Raw genomic sequence first — 20,843 nt, forward strand, 5'->3', positions numbered from 1 at the left:
AATGGACAAATGAATGAATCAAAGAATGAGTAACTCTGCATCTCAGGAAGCATGGCGTCCCAGTGAACATTTAGCGTAAAGATCCCCAAGTGCTAAACTTAAGTCTTCATTCAACTAGCATGGAAACTTAGGATGTGGTGGCTAAGTCTGAGAACTCAGTTATCATGTAGACTTTAATGTCTACATGTCTAAAAGGGATTGTCCTTTAAGTTCCTAGAAAGTTTATAACTCGACTATAAGATACATCATCAACTCAATGAACATGAGTTTGAGCAAACTCTGGGAAATGGTGAAGTATAGGGAAGCCTGGAGTGCTGTAGTCCATGGGGTCGTAAAGAGTCTGACATGACTGAATGACTGAATGAGACACAGACCAGTTACAAATTAGCAAATGTCTCATTTGAAAAGATGAGAAAGAGAAAGCTGACTAGTAACATACTCAGATGACAAAGTTTTTTGAAGCTGTGTTTTCCACTGGGTTATCTAGTTGAGCATGGGTCTTGTTGCCTGAATTTCTTGTGGCGCACTGAACAGCGCTAGGGGAAAGAACCCTGGAAATGCCCTTTGAGTGGATTAGGGACAGTTGACAGTTATTTGTTCTCTGCTAGCCCACTTTTTCACCTATTAAATGGGGATGACATTGCTCGTCAAACTTCTTGATAGGATTGTTGGAAGGCTCAGAATCTAGATGAAACAATATATGTGAACAACTTTGTAAACTTTCAAGCACCATGCAAATGTAAGGTGTTGCTATGATCCTTGTTGTTGTTGTTGTTCCAGATCTTTGATGAAGAGTACAATGTCTGGTTCCTAGACTGGGGTGGCGCCCTCGTGGCCATGAAACACACACCTCTGCCAGTCAGGCATTTGTGGTAAGGACAGCTTCCTACCCTATTAATGAAAAACTTTTCAGTGGAAAATATTGGGACAAGTTGTTATGCATGGTTTTATACCCATTTTACCCATTTCTTCATCCATTTCTTTATCCACCCCTTCATATAATATATATTACATCCTCCAACTCTTAGGTAACAGTAGCTGACCAGATGATTTAGATGAGGAAGTATAATGAATAGTATTAAAATGCAAACATATTAAATACATTACTCAGCTACACGGCTAGTACCTGGCAGCACCAAGTTGGGTTTCTATCATCAATATGCTTCTCTTTTACCTGATAATTTTCCAGATACTTTAATAAGTACACAGAGTGTTATTACATGGTCTCTGTCCTCTGGGAGATCATAGTCAAGGTAACGAGTTTAGATCATCCACATATTATCAGAAATCTAAGCAATGCCTGCACGAGGATGCTGACTCTGTGCATTGCTGGAATCCTGAGGCTGGATGGAGCCCCCACGCCCCCAGTGTGTGAGCAGGGGTGGGGGTCTTCATACCGTAGGTGGCCTGAGGGCCGATTCTTAAAGAAAGGATGCCAGGAGCAGGAGCAGAAGTGATGGGAGGAAAGCCAAGGGACAAGAAAACTCTGACCAAGCCTGGAATTCAGGAGACGTAGGGAGTGCTCTGAAGATTGTATTTGGTTGGAATCAAGAAAGAGAATAAGTAAGGATGGGTAGAATTCAGAAGAACTAAAACACAAGTTTAATGCATTTGGGTTGAATCCGTAGGTAATTCTTTCTAGTACCAAGACCTCTCTCTCTGGTAGGAAGAGCTCTCTCTGTTGAGGACTGAGTGGGGCTTACACTTCTAGAGAGGACAGCTTGACTCTTAAGTTCATTAATTTATTTTTTTTAACCAAGAAAAGTAACATCTCTTAGCCCTTATCATTGTATTCTAAGCATTGCTATCCAACTTGGGAAAATTATTTAATGTTCTCTCAGGAAAATGCAACAGGATCAAATGTTGCTTCTCAAAGTCATTAATACAAAGTTTGATATTTCCCTTATTCCATGAAATATTTTTTTGAGGGGTTGGGAAAATAAATATTTATAGACCTCAGGAAAAAAAAATAGCTATATTCCTACTGAATTTTCTCTTATAATAGTAATGATAATATTACCCCAATTTGGCCACCTTGTTCACTTCAATCTACAAAAGATTAAAGACGATTGTTCAAACTAAGCTCTTGAAACAAAGTTTCTTCCACTTAGAGGATGTTGATACTGTCACAAATGGTACAAATATTTCCCTAAAGTTAGTTACCACCCATGGTGTCTACTTACTTGCCTACTAGTGAATGCCCTTTTCTGAAATAGTCCCTGCAATGGTTAAATGTCAGTGGCTGAGTGTGTCAGCAAACAACAATGGCACTTAACTCGTTCAAGAGTTTTTTGCACTCCTTTTTCAAAGCTGAGTGTTTTGTAAGGGCCTGACCTTATCATTATCATCAATATTTCCTCATAAACTTCTTGACTTTGTCTCTGGCTGGCTTATGAGTTGCACGTTTGTGAAAATCAAATGCAATTTCTTCATCACCAGTAGCTTCTAATTAAGTTACAACCTTCAAGGTAAACAAATAGCTTATTTTAAGTGGAAGAAAGGTTAAGGAATCAGTTCATTGTTCTTTTCTGTAGTAGGTCTCAGACTGACATTATTTTGGCAGCACACACAGATGTATATATATTTGCATAAGAAAAAGACATTGGCCTACCCACTCTCCTGCAAGGGTATAGTGGCTCTCAAATTTAAATAATAGCTATATCACCTTTCAGAAAAAATTGGAACCATAATTGAAAAGCTGGGGAAACTTTAGCTCAGCTAACAAGGCATGCTGTTTCCTATAAATTGAAATGATAGGTAGCTAGATATGCATGGAGACAAAACAGCATACAAATGAACCCATCCATTTGTGGCTGTGTACACTTAGATCCATTGAGATTAGAATTTAAGTGCTATTTCAGGTAAGCCCTCCATCCAGTGTTATTAGTATTACCTTTGTACCTTAGAAGCATTAGAGTGAAATGAACAATGGAGCCCCATGGAATGCGATGCTCTAATGAAAACTTATAATGGAGTTACTCATCAGCGGGTAGACAGGAATCCTACTGTTTGCTTAGCCCTGACAAACTGTCAGTGTCTCCTTTCAATGGAATGTTCTTGGAAACTGGAAACAAAACATCACCTGGCCATTTTCGTTCCTTTGCTCTTCTATAAGTGCTGTGAGCCCTGGAGTTTTTGTTCAGAGAAACATTCACATGAAAACAATAGTTCCAACCAGTACGTGCCTCTGAGAAGTGAAAGTGCATGTGCTATTCTTAAGGACTTCCATGTAGCTTCATTGCCGTCACCTCATGCGTTTGGGATAATGTAAAATGGAGCAATACACCTAACCGAAGCGAGGAACATTGATCATCGATGACCATTATAACTCTATTTCTGTGCTAGCGTATTCAGGGGAGGACTCTGATTGTTGTTGAAAGACTTTATTCCTTTTAGTGGCTCTCATCTCAGTATGATCAAGTCACCAATGCGTGGAGTTAGGAAGGGTCTTGGAGGAGGCACGGTACAGCAGACCCCTGTCTGACAACTCGTGAGACACCCACCTCGCCAGGCCAGCACGGAGCTGACCGACTTACAGATGGAGTCCCACCTTGTACGTCAGCTTTCGTTGTCAGAACGTTAGCTCTGTGCTGAACAATAATGAATCTCCTTTCTATTTCTGTCCATCAGTCCTTGCTCTGCTGCCCAGACCTATGCAGAGTAAATCTGTTCCAGAAATGGGTGTGAATTTTAGAGTCCTACACTTGGAAAGGACCTAAAGAGATGGCTCTGTCTAGGCTTTCTAACTTGTGGGAAGTTCTTGTGGGAAGATCAGATATGCAATTCAAGACTGATTCCATGCATTTGTTCATTTATTTCTCACATATTCATTGAGCCTATACTTTTTATCCAGTATTAGTGTAGGGGTTGGGATATGCCAAAGGACAAAACAGATACTCATTTTTTGTTGTTGTTGTTCAAATATTTGACTTTCCTTTTTAGAACAATTATGAGAATACAAATCTTTTCTACCTTATTCTATCTGTATTTTTTAATTGATATTTTCACGCATCTATCCACTTTCTAATTTCATTCACAGACATTACTCCTTTTCTGTAGGCAGCAATTATTTTTGTGTGCTGAACTACTTGGATCTTTCTTACTTAAAAAGTTAAAAGGCGATGGTAAATTATTCAGCTCTTATTCTTCTTTCCCTTAAGCTTGATTTAATTCATAGAACCTGTTTCTAGAACAACTTGTTTCTTAATTTTAATCACATTGATTGTCAGTTTTCTACAATGATTGAAACTGAACATAGTGTTTAGGATCTGGTGAAAGGATTCTTTCTTCTCTTACGTATGCTAGCTGTCTGTGAACACACCCTAGACTCACAATGACTTATTATCACAAAAGTGACCTTGCTGGAAAATATTTATCTTGTGATTGACAATCACCTAAGCTTTTTTTTTGTTTTGTTTTTTTCAGCTTGAGCTTCTCATGAGAATTATTCTTTTTCCTTTCTCTGGCTATGGGAATCTTTGCTTTTATTTTAAAATAAATTATTCTGCTTTAAGTTGGTCCTGTCTTACAAGTGACAGCCAAATCTACATGCCTGGCTTTGATCTCTCTCCAGAAATCTGGATGCATCCATCCAAAGGACTTCTTGACAGTGTTAAGCGTGGAAATCCAAAGCACATCTCAGCCTGGGTGGACTGAGCAGAAACAAAACAACAGAAAGCTTTGCTTCTCGATTCTTCCCATTTTCCTACCTCAGTTGCTTAACCCCCCAAATTCATGCTGTGTGTGATTTCTTTTTGTTCAAGCAAAAGTCTATTGATTTTATCTGTAAAAATATCCTAAAAGTCTTATTGACTTTACCTGTAAGAATAGCCTCGATCTCGCCATCTCTTTCTATATCCACTATTATAACCTCTGTCCAAGCCCCTTCTCTTATTTGGTCTCCTACAATTACCACACCTCCCCTTCCCCCCAACACCCCCCCCCCCCCAACACACGCACTGATTCATCTCCCTACATCCTGTTTGGGCCCTGACAGTCCACTCACCACAAAGGAATAAAAGTTTTCTTGTAATGGTTAAATCAGATCTTCTCTCTCTCATTTCAATTCGGAAGCAAAGTCATTTGTAATCTGCCCCAGCCTTGTTTTCTTGACTCCATTTCCTCCTATCAATCCCTCTTCCACTAATCTACTACCACCTACCGGCCTTCTATTCTTCATTTCACAACAGATCTGCCTTCCAGAATGGCTCTCACCTTGATCTTTGCATAGCAAATTCCTTATTATCATTCAGATCTCAGTTTAAATGTCACCTCCTCAGAGAGGACTTTCTTAAATTTTCAATGCAAAGTAGCTTCACTCTCTATCATATCACTCTATTTTAACTGTCTTCATGACACTTACTTTTAACATATATTTTTAGCCCATTTATCTACATGTTGTTTGTCTCCTCAAACTAGAATACAATTCCAGTGAAACTAGGATATTTCGTGTTCACTGCTGTATCCCTACACATAGGCTACTGCCAGAGCAGGCACATAATTGAATATTCATGGGTGAATTCTTCCTTTTATAGTCCTGTCTTGTCACTATTTAGAGGTCAGTGGTAACTTTACTCCTGTCTCCCTGGTACTGGTGATCTTATCATTTCAGCTTCACCTGTAGGCCTAAGAGAATTCCCAGTTCCTTTGTCTTGCCCATTAATGAGCTAAAAATTGAGGAGAAGGTGGGTCCTGTGGGGTTACCATTCAATATAGTTACTTCAGAACATTAAAAACTCCTAGTTAGTTATCTGAAAGAATAGCTTTCACAAATGGCAGACCCAAATTTCTGATACTCAAGAGATTAACTTTTATAATGTTGTATTTTTTGGATTTTCTTTAGGAGTTTTAGTTTTAATAATTATCATCTCAGTGTGAGAAATTTGGGTGCTAGAAATTACTGATCTCAGAAAGTCACTTGAATGGCACAAACTTGGGCTTCCTAGTGATACGCAGACCATAAATTATAGTCACAGCATTCATCCCTCAGCCTGGCTCTGGAGATTGTCCCCTTGTTTGTGTTCATTTTATATCAGCTGTAGACTTTGGTTATTATCTATGTTAGCCTTCACACTTGGATGTTGGCATTTCCTAGTTTTTTTTGCCTGATCCTATCCTTCCATTTAATCCATGCTTTTGCTTTTTCATGTAGATTCAGTTCATGCAGCATGCTTTTATTTTCCAACAACCTATTTCTCCACCGTGGGCTTCGTTTTTCTTCGGAACTTCCATCTCAGAACTAAGAGCTCAGAAGGCTGTGAATGGTCCCTCTGTTTTTACTTTGTGGTATCTTATCTTCATGTATAAAGTAAAGATGGTTGTCCTCTGCCCTGTTAATGGTAGTGATTTGAAGGCTCCTCCTTCCCTGGGATGCTGGTGGCACTCACTGCAATTTTTTTCTGCTGGTGTTAATAACTGACCTTCATCATTAAGGAAACTGAGAATGAGACCAAGACAGAGGCCTTTAATAACCACTTTGACTTCTTCCTATCAAGACAATAATTAGTTAATCCAAAGTTGTCAAAATAAACCAGGAGCTAAATCAATACTTTTTTTTTTTTTTTTACCTCCTGTACTTACCAGATAGAGTTAACTAGTTAGCAGCCATGACATATTTTGAAGCACCTGTGATTCATTAGGAATCAAAGCAAGAGGATACATGGCAGGAAAGGTAAACCCATTCCTAATTATACTTTCACTTTTAAAATGAAAAACTCATTTCTGTGAGAAGCAGGTCAGATTTGCCCAACTTCCTCTGGTTCCACATCAATGATTATGTAGCCTCAGCCTATTAAAAGAATAAGCCAAGTCTGTAAATGTCGAAGTGAGATCGTTAACTATCATCATCATGCTGTACATTAGATCTCCAAGAACTCATTCATCTTTCATAACTGAAACTTTGTACCTTTCTCCCTCCTGCCCACTCTCCACTCCCACCCCCTCATTATGACCAACCTTTCTCTATATCTCTATCTATCTACTAAAATATCATTTTACACTTTAAATAAAATGTACAATTTTTTAATGTCAAAGATATCTCAGTAAAGTTGATCAAGAGAAAATAAAAGTCAAGACTGATGCTGATAATTTAGGAACAGAGGATGAGATGGTTGGATGGCATCACCAACTCGATGGACATGAGTTTGAGCAAGCTCCGGGAGTTGGTGATGGACAGGGAAGCCTGGCATGCTGCAGTCTATGGGGTTGCAAAGAGATGGACACAACTGAGCAACTGAACTGAACTGAAAAAATTTTATGACCACTGTCTGATTTTGTTTATAAAAGCAGGCCTAGGTATACCAGAAATATAAAACTTGTTTCATGACAGACTAGTTTTTCTAGCTGAGTAAAGAGATTGACTTTCTCATTTTTAAGATCAGTTTATTTGGGGAGAGAGAATAAGGTAAAGAGCCACATTTGTAGAGACTGGACTGAGTAGGCTGACTAGTAATGGGGTCAGAGATTTGTATCTATTCATGGATGTTAGCATAAGTCATGCTTGAAAAGTGACTGGATAGATTAGAAGAGTTTTCTTAATCATTCCTTTTTTAATTTATATATTCATTTAACATTTATTTAGTACCATGTGCCAATGTTTCTGCTAATTACTAGGAATGCAAAAATGAATAGTATGGTCTTTAACCTCAAAAAGATTACAGCTCAGTGAGAGAGTCAGACGAAAGTTTTAAAACTGTATGTAATATCAGGTAAGAAGCATTATAATAAAGGTGATATCAAGGGCGTGGGAGGGGATCAGACAATGAGCAAAACCTATGTGACTCCTGAATTCACACGATTATAATGTTGAACAGAGGGATTCAAGGTGAGTTAAGAATTCAGTCAGCACTATGATGGGGAAGGCCTGAATGTTGTAGGAAAATAGTTTCTATAGTTGAACTCAGAGAACTGTGTGTTGTGGAGTCAGAGAAGGATTAAGAACTAACCAGGCCAAAAGGATCGCAGAAAATGAAGTAAGTAAAGCTGCTTTGGGGAAGGAGGAGTGTTGAGAAAAGCTTCTCAGAGAAGATGGTCTTTGAATTTTGTCCTCTGGTTAAATCAAGCAACAGTTGGGAACTCCATAATATCAAGAAAGGGATATTATTAAGGAATTGACCGCTCAAGATTGCTCAAATCTTCTTCACTAAGCAACATCCTTTTAAAGAGTTTCAGATGCTGTGTCCACAAAGGGCCGGGCCTTCTCTTCTCACTGGTCAAAAGATGGACCAGTGTTGCCCAGGATGTCTCAGGCACTCAGTACTTGTCCCTAAGAGCCCCTTAAAGTGACATCAGGGAGGGAAAATGATACTTGATCCATTCTGAACAAATAGGAAATTGCTATTTTTGATCTGAAAGACACACACCTCCCTTCCCATACGGTACACCCCACACTACTCAATTTATCCCTGTCAAAAACTCCAGAGACTGAGTTGATTGTGCTGTAAACTGAAGCTCAGGTTCCATTCTGAGTACTTGAAACGTGACACTCCATCCACTAAGCCCGCCTGCCTGGCTTGTTTTTTCTTTTTTTCCCCCCCAATTCTAGGATGTTGAAATATTTTTGCAGTTCTTGGGGCTGTCTCTGCCTGGGCTTGGAAATGCCGTTTTGATCAAATCTCATAATAATATAGAGAAGATTGAAAATTGAAGATTAATGCCTATTGATAATCCAGACTGCCATAAAATGAGATAAGAGGAGAATTTAATAACCTGAAAAACAGTTGTGAAAGAGTGTGGTTCTCTCTTCAGCTCTCTCTTCCATGTACTTGTTTCCAACCCAGGGTGAGTTTTGACGAGGGCCACTCCTGGGACAAGTATGGTTTCACTTCGGTTCCTCTCTTTGTGGACGGGGCCCTGGTGGAGGCAGGCGTGGAGACCCAGATTATGACGTGAGTACTTCTTTGTGGCTGAGAAGAATTCAGGGGCTTGGCTTCTGCTTCCATGGAGGCTGTGGGTTTTCCCCAGGGAGGCTTACACCAAAGCATTTCAGTCTCTGGGCCAGTTTCCTCATCTGTAAGATGCTCACACCCACAAATTCAAATGGATACTGACGGGATTGGAGAAGCTGGGCTTCACAGAAAAGTTAAGGTTTCTCATGGAATTAGTGTATTGTAATAAATTTCCATTTATCCAAAACCCAAGCAAACAGAAAACTTAAGGCTTCAAATGTGTTTTCTCTTTCCAAAACAGCTCAGTAAAGGACTAAGGATGGGAACAGAGGGAATAAAACAGCCAATTTACTGAAAACAGGGAATGTTTAAAGGGAACCTCCTGGAGTCTGTGAGACACATACACACACAGTTACTGTTGTTCCACTTCAGATTCATTTGCTGTGAAGAATTTTCCATAGTCCTTTACAGTGAGCATAGATGGTGGGGATATATATCTGAAAGCTACATAAAGTCCCAAAGTACTTTATGAATATTAAAGAAGATAGCTTGATGTTTTCTAAAAATATATCAAAATCTAATTCTCAAAAAATGGATGACCCATGTGTGTTTGTGTGCACTTGTGTATATAGAGGAGTGTGGGGAATAGTTATGGTAATACTTCACCAGTAATACCAAAGCGCACCTCACCTCACCTTCCCCACTCCCAAGAGACTGGAATACTTTACACTTTAATTATTCACTAGACAGAAAGAAGGGAGTCTTCTGAGCAAGATTAAGGGGAATTTGCTGTACTGTGGAGTTGTCACAGAAAGTTACAGAGTGCTTCTGGACTGGTTTGGGGGAAGGTTGTCTTTTTACTCTAAGAGAGACTGCTGTTCTTTTAACCTTTGTGTTCATTAATTTCTTTATAGCTAGAATCAGTCTTCCCGGAGAGACTGATGAGCTTTGAGGAGGAGGGAAATGGCTAATTCCTGTGCTTTACTTTTCCTCCAGAGTGATGTTAAAAAATTATTTTTAGCTGTGGATATGCAGTTTTGATCAAATGTTATAGTCTAGCCCGAGACTGGACCACTTTTACCATGTTCCTCACCTCCTCTTCCATCCTCATATCCAGAGAGTTGTCCAGCCACTTCTCTGAGCTTTGAGAAATACAGAAAGAACCCAGCCATGATGGAAAATGGTGCACAAATTGGGGAAAACAAGCAAACAAAACAAGTGGACAAAAGTCCAGTCCTAAGAAACTCAGCAGAAACACTGCAAAGGGGTTTCTTGTCTATAGGATTTGTCTACAGCAAGAGTCCTATAGGATTCTCAATGTCCTCATTATTTAAAAAATGTTCATAACAGAAAATTTGGCTCCACAGTATGTCTTTAAAATTATTTGGAACAAATGCAGCAAAGAGTGATTTTAAATTATCTTTAACTCTCTCTGAATTTTCCAAATTGCCTGTACAGACTTCCCTCAAACTTCAAGGGTTTGTAAAATGTGTCTTTTAAAGCCTTAACACTCATTTTTGAGCATGTTGTTTGTGTTTGGCACATAGACTCTATGGTTGAAAAGTGAAAGACATGATGTCAAACCCTATGAAGAACTATTGTAAATCTTCCCAGTGGATGTATTTCGTTTGTAACTGGTGTCCTTAGGTGCAAAGCTTTGCCATGACAGGACTTCTCTGGACAATTTTGTTGTACAGTGTGAGGATTTCCTGTAGAATTTGTTACTCAGGAAGTACAGCTTTAATTTGAGTTTTTCCAGCAATTTCTTTTCATTCCCCTAAAATATCCTCTAAAACAGATATCTTACCATCTAAATTTCTGGTTAAAATTTCTATGATAACAAATGAACTCTGTGGGTAAGCTGGTGAGTCGCTTGATTATTAAGAGTTAACAACATTGTATGCAAGTTTAGCTGTTCAGGCCATAGATAGTATTTAAGATATAGATGTTATTAATGCTTAGCATCTAAAGCTTCAGCATTTGGTGAATACACAGCAATGATGTATTGCATAAACACAAAGACTAAATATTCAAAGACACTATCATAATACAAATTTTATTTCTAAAATATAAATGATTTGAGAAATATGTAGATATATTTATATAATGAATATGTATGTGCAAGTATTTTTGTATATAGACATATGCACACATATACATGTACACATAGATACACATCTATATATGGAGAGATTTAGACAACAGAGATACACAAATGAGAGAGAAATTCCAAGGATCTAGGATTGTGGCAAAACCTTCATAAAGTTATACTACTAAAAAACTAGTGGTACCTTTTTGCCAGATACTCTTATTGATGAGCAAATCAAGAAGAAACCCCAGTCCTTGTGAACTTTGCATACTTGTGCATTAAATAAATATGACACAAATGACTCTGTCATGTTATGCAGAATACTCTGCCAAGAGATGAAAATATTTTCGTAGGAACTCCAGGAAGCACATTACAGAATACTAGGAATACCACCTTTTTTTGTAAGTTGACTTTTCCAAATTATTTCCCATACTTTGTCACTTAGCTATGAAAAGAATGCCTTCTTTTCTAGGACCTCCTGTAATACAACCACTAAAGGGTTTTAAGTTATGAGTTCCAAGTTCTATAGGGCAAAGGTACCTACACTTAAGAAGATTGTGCAATCTCCTTTGAATTTATCAAGTCAGATGTGGCTTTTCAGATCTGATGACAAGCCCTAGAAGATTGACACAGCTCTAGATCGAACAGTGACAATACAAATGGTCCTAAGGTTAGCTTTTCCCTGTTTATGTAGCAAAGAGATATACTAGTCCTCCTTTTATTCTGTGTTCTCATCTCTTTATGTGATTTATCCTGCGTGCTCTCCTATGTGGCCACTCTGAACTCATCTCATGCTTCTCTTGGGCATTACTTTGAATAATAGTGCTTATATACCAATCTCTACATGACTTGGCACTCCCTGGCAAGTTTAAGGCCACAGTTTAAATTCTGTATTTATCTAATCATGAACGGTAATACTTTTTTTTCTTAACTTCAGATGGGGTTTAGTTGGTCACATGGATATGAAGGAGGAGGTTGACCTCAGGGCTAAACCATTTACTGAAAAGATGATATGGCCCTTCTGTTTTCCTTTCCTCCCCATTAAGACTCCAAGGAGTGTGGTAGAGTTTTGTCCTCCTTCTACCTTGCTTATCAAGATCCTTTAAATGTTAGTAAGTAGAAAAGGAACTAGAATAGTGCATGAGTTTCTTATATGGGATTTGAGACAGGCAGGTGTTTGTCTTTAATGGAATAAAGATGAGTTTTGGAAGCAAACACCCAACTGACTAAACAATTCAAGCTTCCTATTTTTAAGTTTTCATTAAATTCAAAGTTTCTGTAGTATGAAAATGACCCAAGGCCCTTTTGATAGCAGAAGGGTAGTCTCTGGAATGATTGCCAAGAGGCAATTTCTGTCTTGATTTTAGGTTTAAAAAAGACTTTAAAACCAAGTGACCCACTAGGATGACCACTGCTTTTCTTCAAGGAATGGCCATGCAAAGACTGAAGCAGGAGTTCAAAAAATTTTATATATCCCTTACGAATTTCAAGGACAGGAAGTCCATTTCAGGACAAGATTGCTTAACCTTGCCATTTAACCAAAAACTTACTAATGATGTAATTCAAATAATGATGTCGGTTATTTGAATTCTGTATCTTTCCTCTTTCTTGTTAACCCTGACTCTGATGTTCAACTAGAGTCAGGCAGAAAGAAAGGTTAACTCATTCACACTGAGGTTTTATTGCCTTATCCTGTTACATTCATTTAAATATTTGTAAGTTTGTGATGGTTAATGTTATGTGTCAACTTGACTGGGTCATGAGGTACCTAGACACTTGGTCAGACATTATTGTGGATGCTTCTGTGAAGGTGTTTTTGGGTAAGATTAGCATTTAAATCAGTAGACCCAGTAAAACAGATCATTCTCTCTAATGTGGTGGAACTTATCCAATCAGGTGAAAATCTGGATAGAACTAAAAGGAACTAAAAGGCTAACTCTTCCCTAGGCAAGAGAGAATGCTTCTTGCCTGGCTGCATTTGGAATGGGACATGGCTTTTTCTTCCCTTTGACTCCAATGGAAACTTCCACTTTTCCTGAGGTTCAAGCTTGGGATTCCACCACTGGCCCTTCTGTGTCGCCAGCTTGCTAAACCACTCTGCAGGTCTTGGGACATGTCAGCCCCCATATATGTATAAGCCCGTTCCATATAATAAGTCTCTCTCTCTCTTTCCCATCTCTATCTTTGTGTCTTTTTCTATCGCTATCACCTATTCACTCTGTTTCTCTAGAGAGCCCTGACTACTACATAGTTAATTAATTCAAAAACATTTAATGAGATTCTTATTTTAGACTCCTTTATGGGATATTAAAAAGGTAAATATAGCTCTTTCTACCTTTAAGGAGCTCTCAGTCCAGTGTGTTGATGTGGGGGGAAATGAGATACACAATCTTCAGGAAATCCTAGTTAGAAAACCAGGATATAGGTAGAAGGAAGTAAAAACTTCACATATACGAAAGGTGACAACTGAGTCAGTCTGGAAGTTTCAATAGCAGTTCACCAGTAGAAAACCAATTTATAGGTAATAGTTCAAAGAAAGCACACATTTTTAATAGTTTTGCTGAGTACTATAACTGCAATGCCTAAAACGGGAGTAGGTGCATAGTAGAAATCAGTAATTATTGGTTGAAAGAATGAGTGACTTCAAAGCAAAGAATCATGAGAGCATATGACTGAGGTTAAGTGATATTAAGCAGTAGAACCTATGAAGGGTATTAGGTTATATTTAGGAATTTGACTTATATTCAGAGTGTTCTTGAAATTGAAAATATGGAAACATCACTCCTCTTCTCAAAACCCTTCTTCAAAAGTCTTCTCCAAAGTGGAAGGTTTCCATTGCCTTTCAGATAAAGTCCAAACTCATTGAATGGTCTACAAATACCTACACTGAGTCCATGTCTAGAACTCATTTCTGGCCCGCATGCTCTAATCTCCCTTCTCTGATTCACTGGTACCTTCCTGCCCTGGGGTCTTTGTCTGTGTATCCTTCTGGAATATACCTGTCTTCCCCACTTAATAACCAAGCTTCTAATTAAGTATCTTTCAGGTCTCAGCTTATGTATTAGTCTTTCTGGCACATCTTCCTTTAACCCACCGGAAAAGGTTGGGGCCCCATGTTATATGTAGTCCTACCTCATATATCTTTTCCTTCACAACACTTTAGGCAATACATATTAACAAAAGTGGCAGTTGGTTTAGTAGCTTCCCCTCCCTCTTCACCTACCCTTAAGATACAGAGATATGTGTGTACACGTAAACACACACACAGGCAAAAATGCAAACAAGTGCGCGCACACACAGACTTTAAGTTCCCATGAGGGAAGATCTCTGTGTACCTTATTCTTTGACTACTATTTGCATCAGTTTTTTACTAGCACTGAGGGTTTAACCATATATATGATTGATTGATTGAATGCAAAAATGAACGTTATAGACCCCAGATATTCTGAAGTGCTCTATGTGATCAGAATCCAGGAGTTGCAAATTATGGGAGCCTGGAGTTGGGGAGGAATCTGAGCGGTGCATGTCTCTGTGCAAATGTGCAGTGATGAAGCAGGGGGTAGAATGGCAGTGGGCACAGAAGGACAGTGAGAGAATAAGGAGCATCCCCGGAATTTCTTATTTCCTCCACCAGCCACAGACTCTTTCCAGCTTCCACTTCTACCAGAAGCCAAAGCTCAGGAGCATGCAACCTTCTAACACGGTGCTTTTATAGAGGAATTTGTGTGGGGGAGACAGTCCCCAGCTTGCAGGCATGGGATTTACTTGCTTTTATTGCTCTTTTTTCCACTGTCTCTTCAAAGGTTATTATTTCAACATCCTCCAGGTAACTTTGACAGGAACCATCTAGTCTAGTCTAATTCATAGTTCATAGTGAAATGTGACCATTCTTACTACTTAAGGCTGAGAATGGGGCTGGATGATTGACAAGCTGGAGGGCCTATTGCCGTTTCAAGCAGAGGCTTTCCAGTCGAAGAGGTGCCCGTGGCTGTTAGAGCACTTGGGTTTCTTTGGTTGGCTATTGGCCCCCAAATTAGTGTTTTAAGGAGAGTTCTCTTTTGCTTGGCTCAGATGTGACATCAGATGGAAAAACACTGCTTTTCTTCAGTCTCAAAGCAACATTTGAAATTCTTTCTTGATATGAAATATTTTAACCAGTTGGTTGTGATTTAGTTGATCCTTTACAGGGGCCAAGGAGAACCTGGCAGCCTGTCAGGAGAAAAGAAATCCCCAAAGGGAGAGGTTCAGCTTCCTTGGAAGAAAGCAGAGACTCCCTAGCAGGAGCAAGCGTCAGCCAGCCTGCATCTGCTCTACTCCTTCCTTTGTGTCAGCTGTCGTGCCGAGCTCTCTCTCAAACTTGATTTCACTGACATCTCACAGTAATCCCACCAGGTAGACTGGATCATTGTCCTTGGGCTGAATCTCAGAGAAATTAAGTGCTCAGCTCATACATTCAGTAAGAAGAAAGCAGAGCAAGGAATGTGAGTTTCAAACTTAGGCTCAAAACTGAAATTTGAAGAAAGGTACTAGAATTCTTTAAGGATTGTTCACTAAAGGATCACGGTGTTCGGGACAAGAAGGGCAGGGATGTTATTCACCAAGAATTTTACCCACTTTGCTACCAGACACGAAGTCACAACAGACCCATTCAAACACAACCTATCTGAAAAAATATGACAAACACATGAAAACTAGAAAACAAGTAAATGGTAAAGGGGTGGGACAAATTGCAGTTGCCATTAAATATCAAAGAACTGATTAAAATAGAATAGGTGCGGCTTTGTGTCTGCAGAGAGGGAGGAGCAAAGGTATCCAGATGTGGGGAGAGTATGAGCAAACATGGAGCAATAAGAATCTGGCCTGAAGAGGGGAAAGCAAGAAATGGGAAGGACCAGAGATGCTCTCAGCAAATTGTCTAGGGCCAATTGCCTCACTGAATCCCTGTATAAATCCATTTCTAATTGGCATAAATCTCTGATCCATTGTTCCACCAGCAGAACTAATAGCCGAAGTGAGGGGGAAGAGATAACATTTTTGTAGAAAATTATGCAAACTCCAAAGCTGCAGAGGCTTTAAAGAAAGAAAAAAAAAAAAAAGCAAAGACCTTCTATCTACTTAAGAGACTGTGACTGCATGCTTAGCAAGAAACATGTTCTCAAATACAGCCCTGGTGTAACACAGAGACCCAGCCCTGAGCTTAAATGTATTGTTTAGCCTCTAGTAACTGCATCCGATAAAGTCATTGGAAATTAACCAGCGCTGCTTCCATTGATCTGTTTTTCAATTCTCTGTTGTTTGCTGGAAGAATCTGATTTTACTTTGCCCAAAGTAAGTCATTCGAGTAATCAGCGAATCCAGTGGAACTCTTAAATCATCGCCTCTCAGGCTGGTTGCTGGATTCAGGTCCTTCAGGTTGTCACCAGACTTGCCATCCATTGAGAGGGCCTGCTTAGTAGGAGCCAAGGAATACAAAAGCAGAATGCACGCCTACATAGGGGCTTTGGATGATACTCCAAAGGGCTTTGGATGATTCTGGGACATACTGAAAGCTGGCAGTAGTCTGGAAAGAAAAGGCTTATGTTGACCAGTAGATTGCTGTCTGTGGTGAGTGGTGGCTGAGAGCATGGATTTTGTAGAGTCACACTCCAGGGACAGGTCTCAGACTGTCACTTACCATCTGTCTGATCTTAAATGTCTTACTTACCTTTTTTAGCTTTGGGTTCCTCATGTGAATGTGAGAATTAAGTGAAATAACTAACATTGGGTGACATTTGAGATGCTTTCAGTCTCCATAGTTTAATGATCAAGAAATGGGCCACCTGCAGGAAGAACTTTAGCCAACTAGGGGAGAGGTCAGCAGACTCTCTGTGTAAAGATTTTAGACTTTCCAGGGTCTTTCCTGCATCTACTTGGTTCTCCTGGTCCAGTGTGAAAGCCACCACAGACAATATACAGTGAATGGATATGTGATATGGAAGACAGAATGCAGTGTCTTCCAATGAAAATTCACTTATAGATGCTGAATTTTGAATTTCATACAGTTTTCATATGGTATAAAATGTGATTCTTCATTTGCCTTCCCCTCCAACCATTTAAAGTATAAAAATCATTGTTTGCTTATAGGCCGTCCAGAAGAGGCATTGGGCCAGATTTGTCCCATTGGCTATAGTTTGTTGACTCTGAACAAGAGGGTACATGCAGTCTAATCTTTTGTGGCTATGTTACAAATATCATTGAATTTTTGAAATGATTTATACAAGCTTCCCCTATCCATAAATTATTTTATTTGCTTATGAAGGAAGTGATCTCTTGTTATCCACTGGTGGTTGGTTCCAGGACACTGCTCACCACAGTGGGTACCAAAAATTCACAGATGCTCAAATCCCTTATATAAAATGACATAGTATTTGTATAATATCCTTCTACATACTTTAAATCATCTCTGGATTACTTATATAATATTTAATCCAATATAAAAGCTATATAAATAGTTTGCAGTGTATGGCAGAGTCAGGTTTTGCTTTTTGGAACTTTCTGGAATTTTTTTTTTTTAATGTTTTGTTCCATGGTTGGTTGAAATTGTGGATGTGGAACCAGCAGATATGTTGGGCTAACTATATTGAATTGACAAATCATTGGAAATGATTTCCTCATTTCCTCATGAGGAAGTTTCCTCATTTTATATGTTAGCCATACAGACAAATCTCACCTCTTTCAGGAAGCCCTCCACAGTTCCTCCAGCTCTTACTTATTGTCTTTCATTAAATTCCTACCTTAAGCTTCTGGGTTTGGACCACAGATAAATAGTTTGATCTACATTTTTCTTAATGGAACTAAAATTTTCAGTTGGAAACATCTTGTGGCATTGAGCCCAAATACCCGTCATCCTGCTTTTCACTGGTTGAGCTGTTTCTTGCCCGCCTCTCATCTGATGTGTACATCTTCTCCAACTTTATCAGCCTACTCATTGTTCATTTAAGTTGAACCCCTGGCTCCTGTATAATTTGGGGTTTGTGATTCCCAATATTGACTCTACATCCTTAATTTTATACATTTATTTTTTTTTCTAATAGTTCTTTTTGAAAGTTTTTAACATATAGTAAAGCACAAAGAATAGTGTTACAAACACTTGTGTGCCAACCCGTTGGGATTTAATAAATACTAACACGTTATCATTTTAGCTTTATATTTCTAAAATAAATATGCAGGGTATCCTAGGTATGCTAGCAAAGTAATGCTCAAAATTCTCTAAGCCAGGCTTCAACAGTATGTGACCTGTGAACTCCCAGATGTTCAAGCTGGATTTAGAAAAGGCAGAGGAACAAGAGATCAAATTGCCAACATCCGCTGGATCATTGAAAAAGCAAGAGAGTTCCAGAAAAATATCTACTTTTGCCTTATTAACTACATCAAAGTCTTTGACTATAGATCACAACAAACTGTGGAAGATTCTTAAAGAGATAGGAATACCAGACCACCTGACCTGCCTCCTGAGAAATCTGTATGCAGGTCGAGAAGCAACAGTTAGAATTGGACTTGGAACAACAGACTGGTTCCAAATTGGGAAAAGCTCTATATTGTCACCCTGCTTATTTAACTTATATGCAGAGTATATCATGCAAAATGCTGGGCTGGATGAAGCACAAGCTGGAATCAAGATTGCTAGGAGAAATATCAATAACCTCAGATATGCAGATGACACCACCCTCATGGCAGAAAGCAAAGAAGAACTAAAGAGACTCTTGATGAAAGTGAAAGAGGAGAGTGAAAAAGTTGGCTTAAAACTCAACATTCAGAAAACTAAGATCATGGCATCCAGTCCCATCACTTCATGGCAAATAGATGGGAAAACAATGAAAACAGTGAAAGACCTTATTTTGGGGGGGTTCAAAATCACTGCAGATGGTGACTGCAGCCATGAAATTAATAGACGCTGGCTCCTTGAAAGAAAAGCTATGACCAACCTAGACAGCATATTAAAAAGCAGAGGCATTACTTTGCCAACAAAGATCCATCTAGTCAAAGCTATGGTTTTTCCAGTAGTCATGTATGGATGTGAGAGTTGGACTATAAAGAAAACTGAGTGCCGAAGAATTGATACTTTTGAACTGTGGTGTTGGAAAAGACTCTTGAGAGTCCCTTGGACTGCAAGGAGATCCAACAGTCCATCCTAAAGGAAATCAGTCCTGAATATTCATTGGAAGGACTGATGCTGAAGCTGAAACCAATACTTTGGCCACCTAATGTGAAGAACTGACTCATTGGAAAAGACACTGATGCTGGGAAAGATTGAAAGTGTGAGGAAAAGGGCCAACAGAGGATGAGATGGTTGAATGGCATCACTGACATGATAGACATGATTTTGAGCAAGCTCCAGGAGTTTGTGATGGACAGGGAAGCCTGGGCGTGCTGCAGTCCATGGGATCACAGAGGGTTGGACATGACTGTGTGACTGAACTGAACTGATCCTAGGTAGAGTTGGAGTTGCCCTTGGAGTCCAAGGGCAAGATCCTTGTCCAAGATCCTTGGAGTTGCCCATTTCCAAACCCTTTCCTGTTGCTTCCTACACTGATCAACCACTGCTATGAATTTGGTGTATATCCTTCTAGTAAGGGTATTGATACTTTTAGTACATATTTAATTATCTATAGAAATATATGTGATATTGCTTTATTTTTTTTAATGTCTAATTATCTAAATACTATTATTCCTCTATATGTTTCTGTCACTGAGTGTTACCTATTTTGGGACAAATCCATCTGATATAGACACATAAATGCTGTGGCATTCTGTTGTGACATGAATAAGCATAGTTTATTTCTCCATTCTCCTATTGATGAACATTTAGGTTTTTTCCAGCTTTGCGCTATTGCAAACAATATTGTCCTATCTTTGTGTATGTCTCCAAATGCATACACAGAAGTTCTCTGAGCTGCATACGTAAAAATGGAATTGCTGGGTCATGGTGAATTGGTGTTGTCACTTTTATTTTTCACCGTGTTCTGTTTTACATATTGGTCATCTCTGCAGTTATAGTGTGATGTCTTTTTTAGTCTGAAAGATTCATGAGGTTGGCAACTGTCTTATTTGTCATCCTCCACAGCCCTGAATGTGGATGCCTGTGCATAATTGGGCTCAGCAGATATGTGAAGAGTGAGTAATACTATTATTGAACTGAACTGCAAACTATTTAAGGATAGGAGCTGAATTTTTTTCTGGTTCTTTTTGCCTCTTGGTTCAGGATTTGACACAAAGTAGGAGACAGAAATGACAAAGGAAAACCAGTCCCTCCTTACCCGGTTCTCTACGGCTTATTTGATTCCTCCTCTCTCAACGTTCATCTTGAACATCCATCTTCTCCCCTTTGGTTCCATTTCCTAGGTTCTCCTTCATCACCAACTCCTGACTTATCTTTCACAGGTTCATGGAACCCACTCCCAATGTTGTGGACTTTAAACATTCAAGCCCACTGAAGGAGCTTATTAAATTTCGAGAAAAGAGTCAAAGTTGTTTGGACATTGAATGATTTCTTTCAATGCATTTAAAAATCAACTTACTTTCTTTTGCCTCTTCAGGTCCAAAGCCTTTTAGTCTCTTTCTCAATCTTCCCTTCTTCTGTCCCAGTACTTATTTTCAAACCTTTTAATCCCTGCCTCTTTAACCATCTCACTCATCATCATATTGTGTAACTAACATAGGCCCTACCTGCAGGATTCCTTGCTGCTGATCCACTCTTTCTATTAAGGTCTAGTTTGTGTCTCACTTTTACTCAGTGCAATTCCTCTGTAGCTGCTGACCTCCTTTACCACGAATCCCTTCTGCACCCTAGTGGGAAAACACTCAGGTGGCATAGAAGCACTCAGAAAGTC

General features: G+C 39.1%; 1 protein-coding gene across 1 annotated transcript in view; it reads left to right on the forward strand.

Annotated features, from left to right (window-relative positions):
- SORCS3 (sortilin related VPS10 domain containing receptor 3) overlaps nucleotides 1–20,843 on the forward strand; it is a 545,070-nt gene that overhangs the window by 451,891 nt on the left and 72,336 nt on the right. The window contains exons 13-14 of the mRNA XM_061163158.1: nucleotides 781–872; nucleotides 8,778–8,885. Coding sequence (XP_061019141.1) covers nucleotides 781–872; nucleotides 8,778–8,885 — 200 coding nt within the window. The remainder of the gene's footprint in view (nucleotides 1–780; nucleotides 873–8,777; nucleotides 8,886–20,843) is intronic.

The sequence above is a fragment of the Dama dama genome, chromosome 15 (assembly GCF_033118175.1).
Source record: "Dama dama isolate Ldn47 chromosome 15, ASM3311817v1, whole genome shotgun sequence".
NCBI lineage: Eukaryota > Metazoa > Chordata > Mammalia > Artiodactyla > Cervidae > Dama > Dama dama.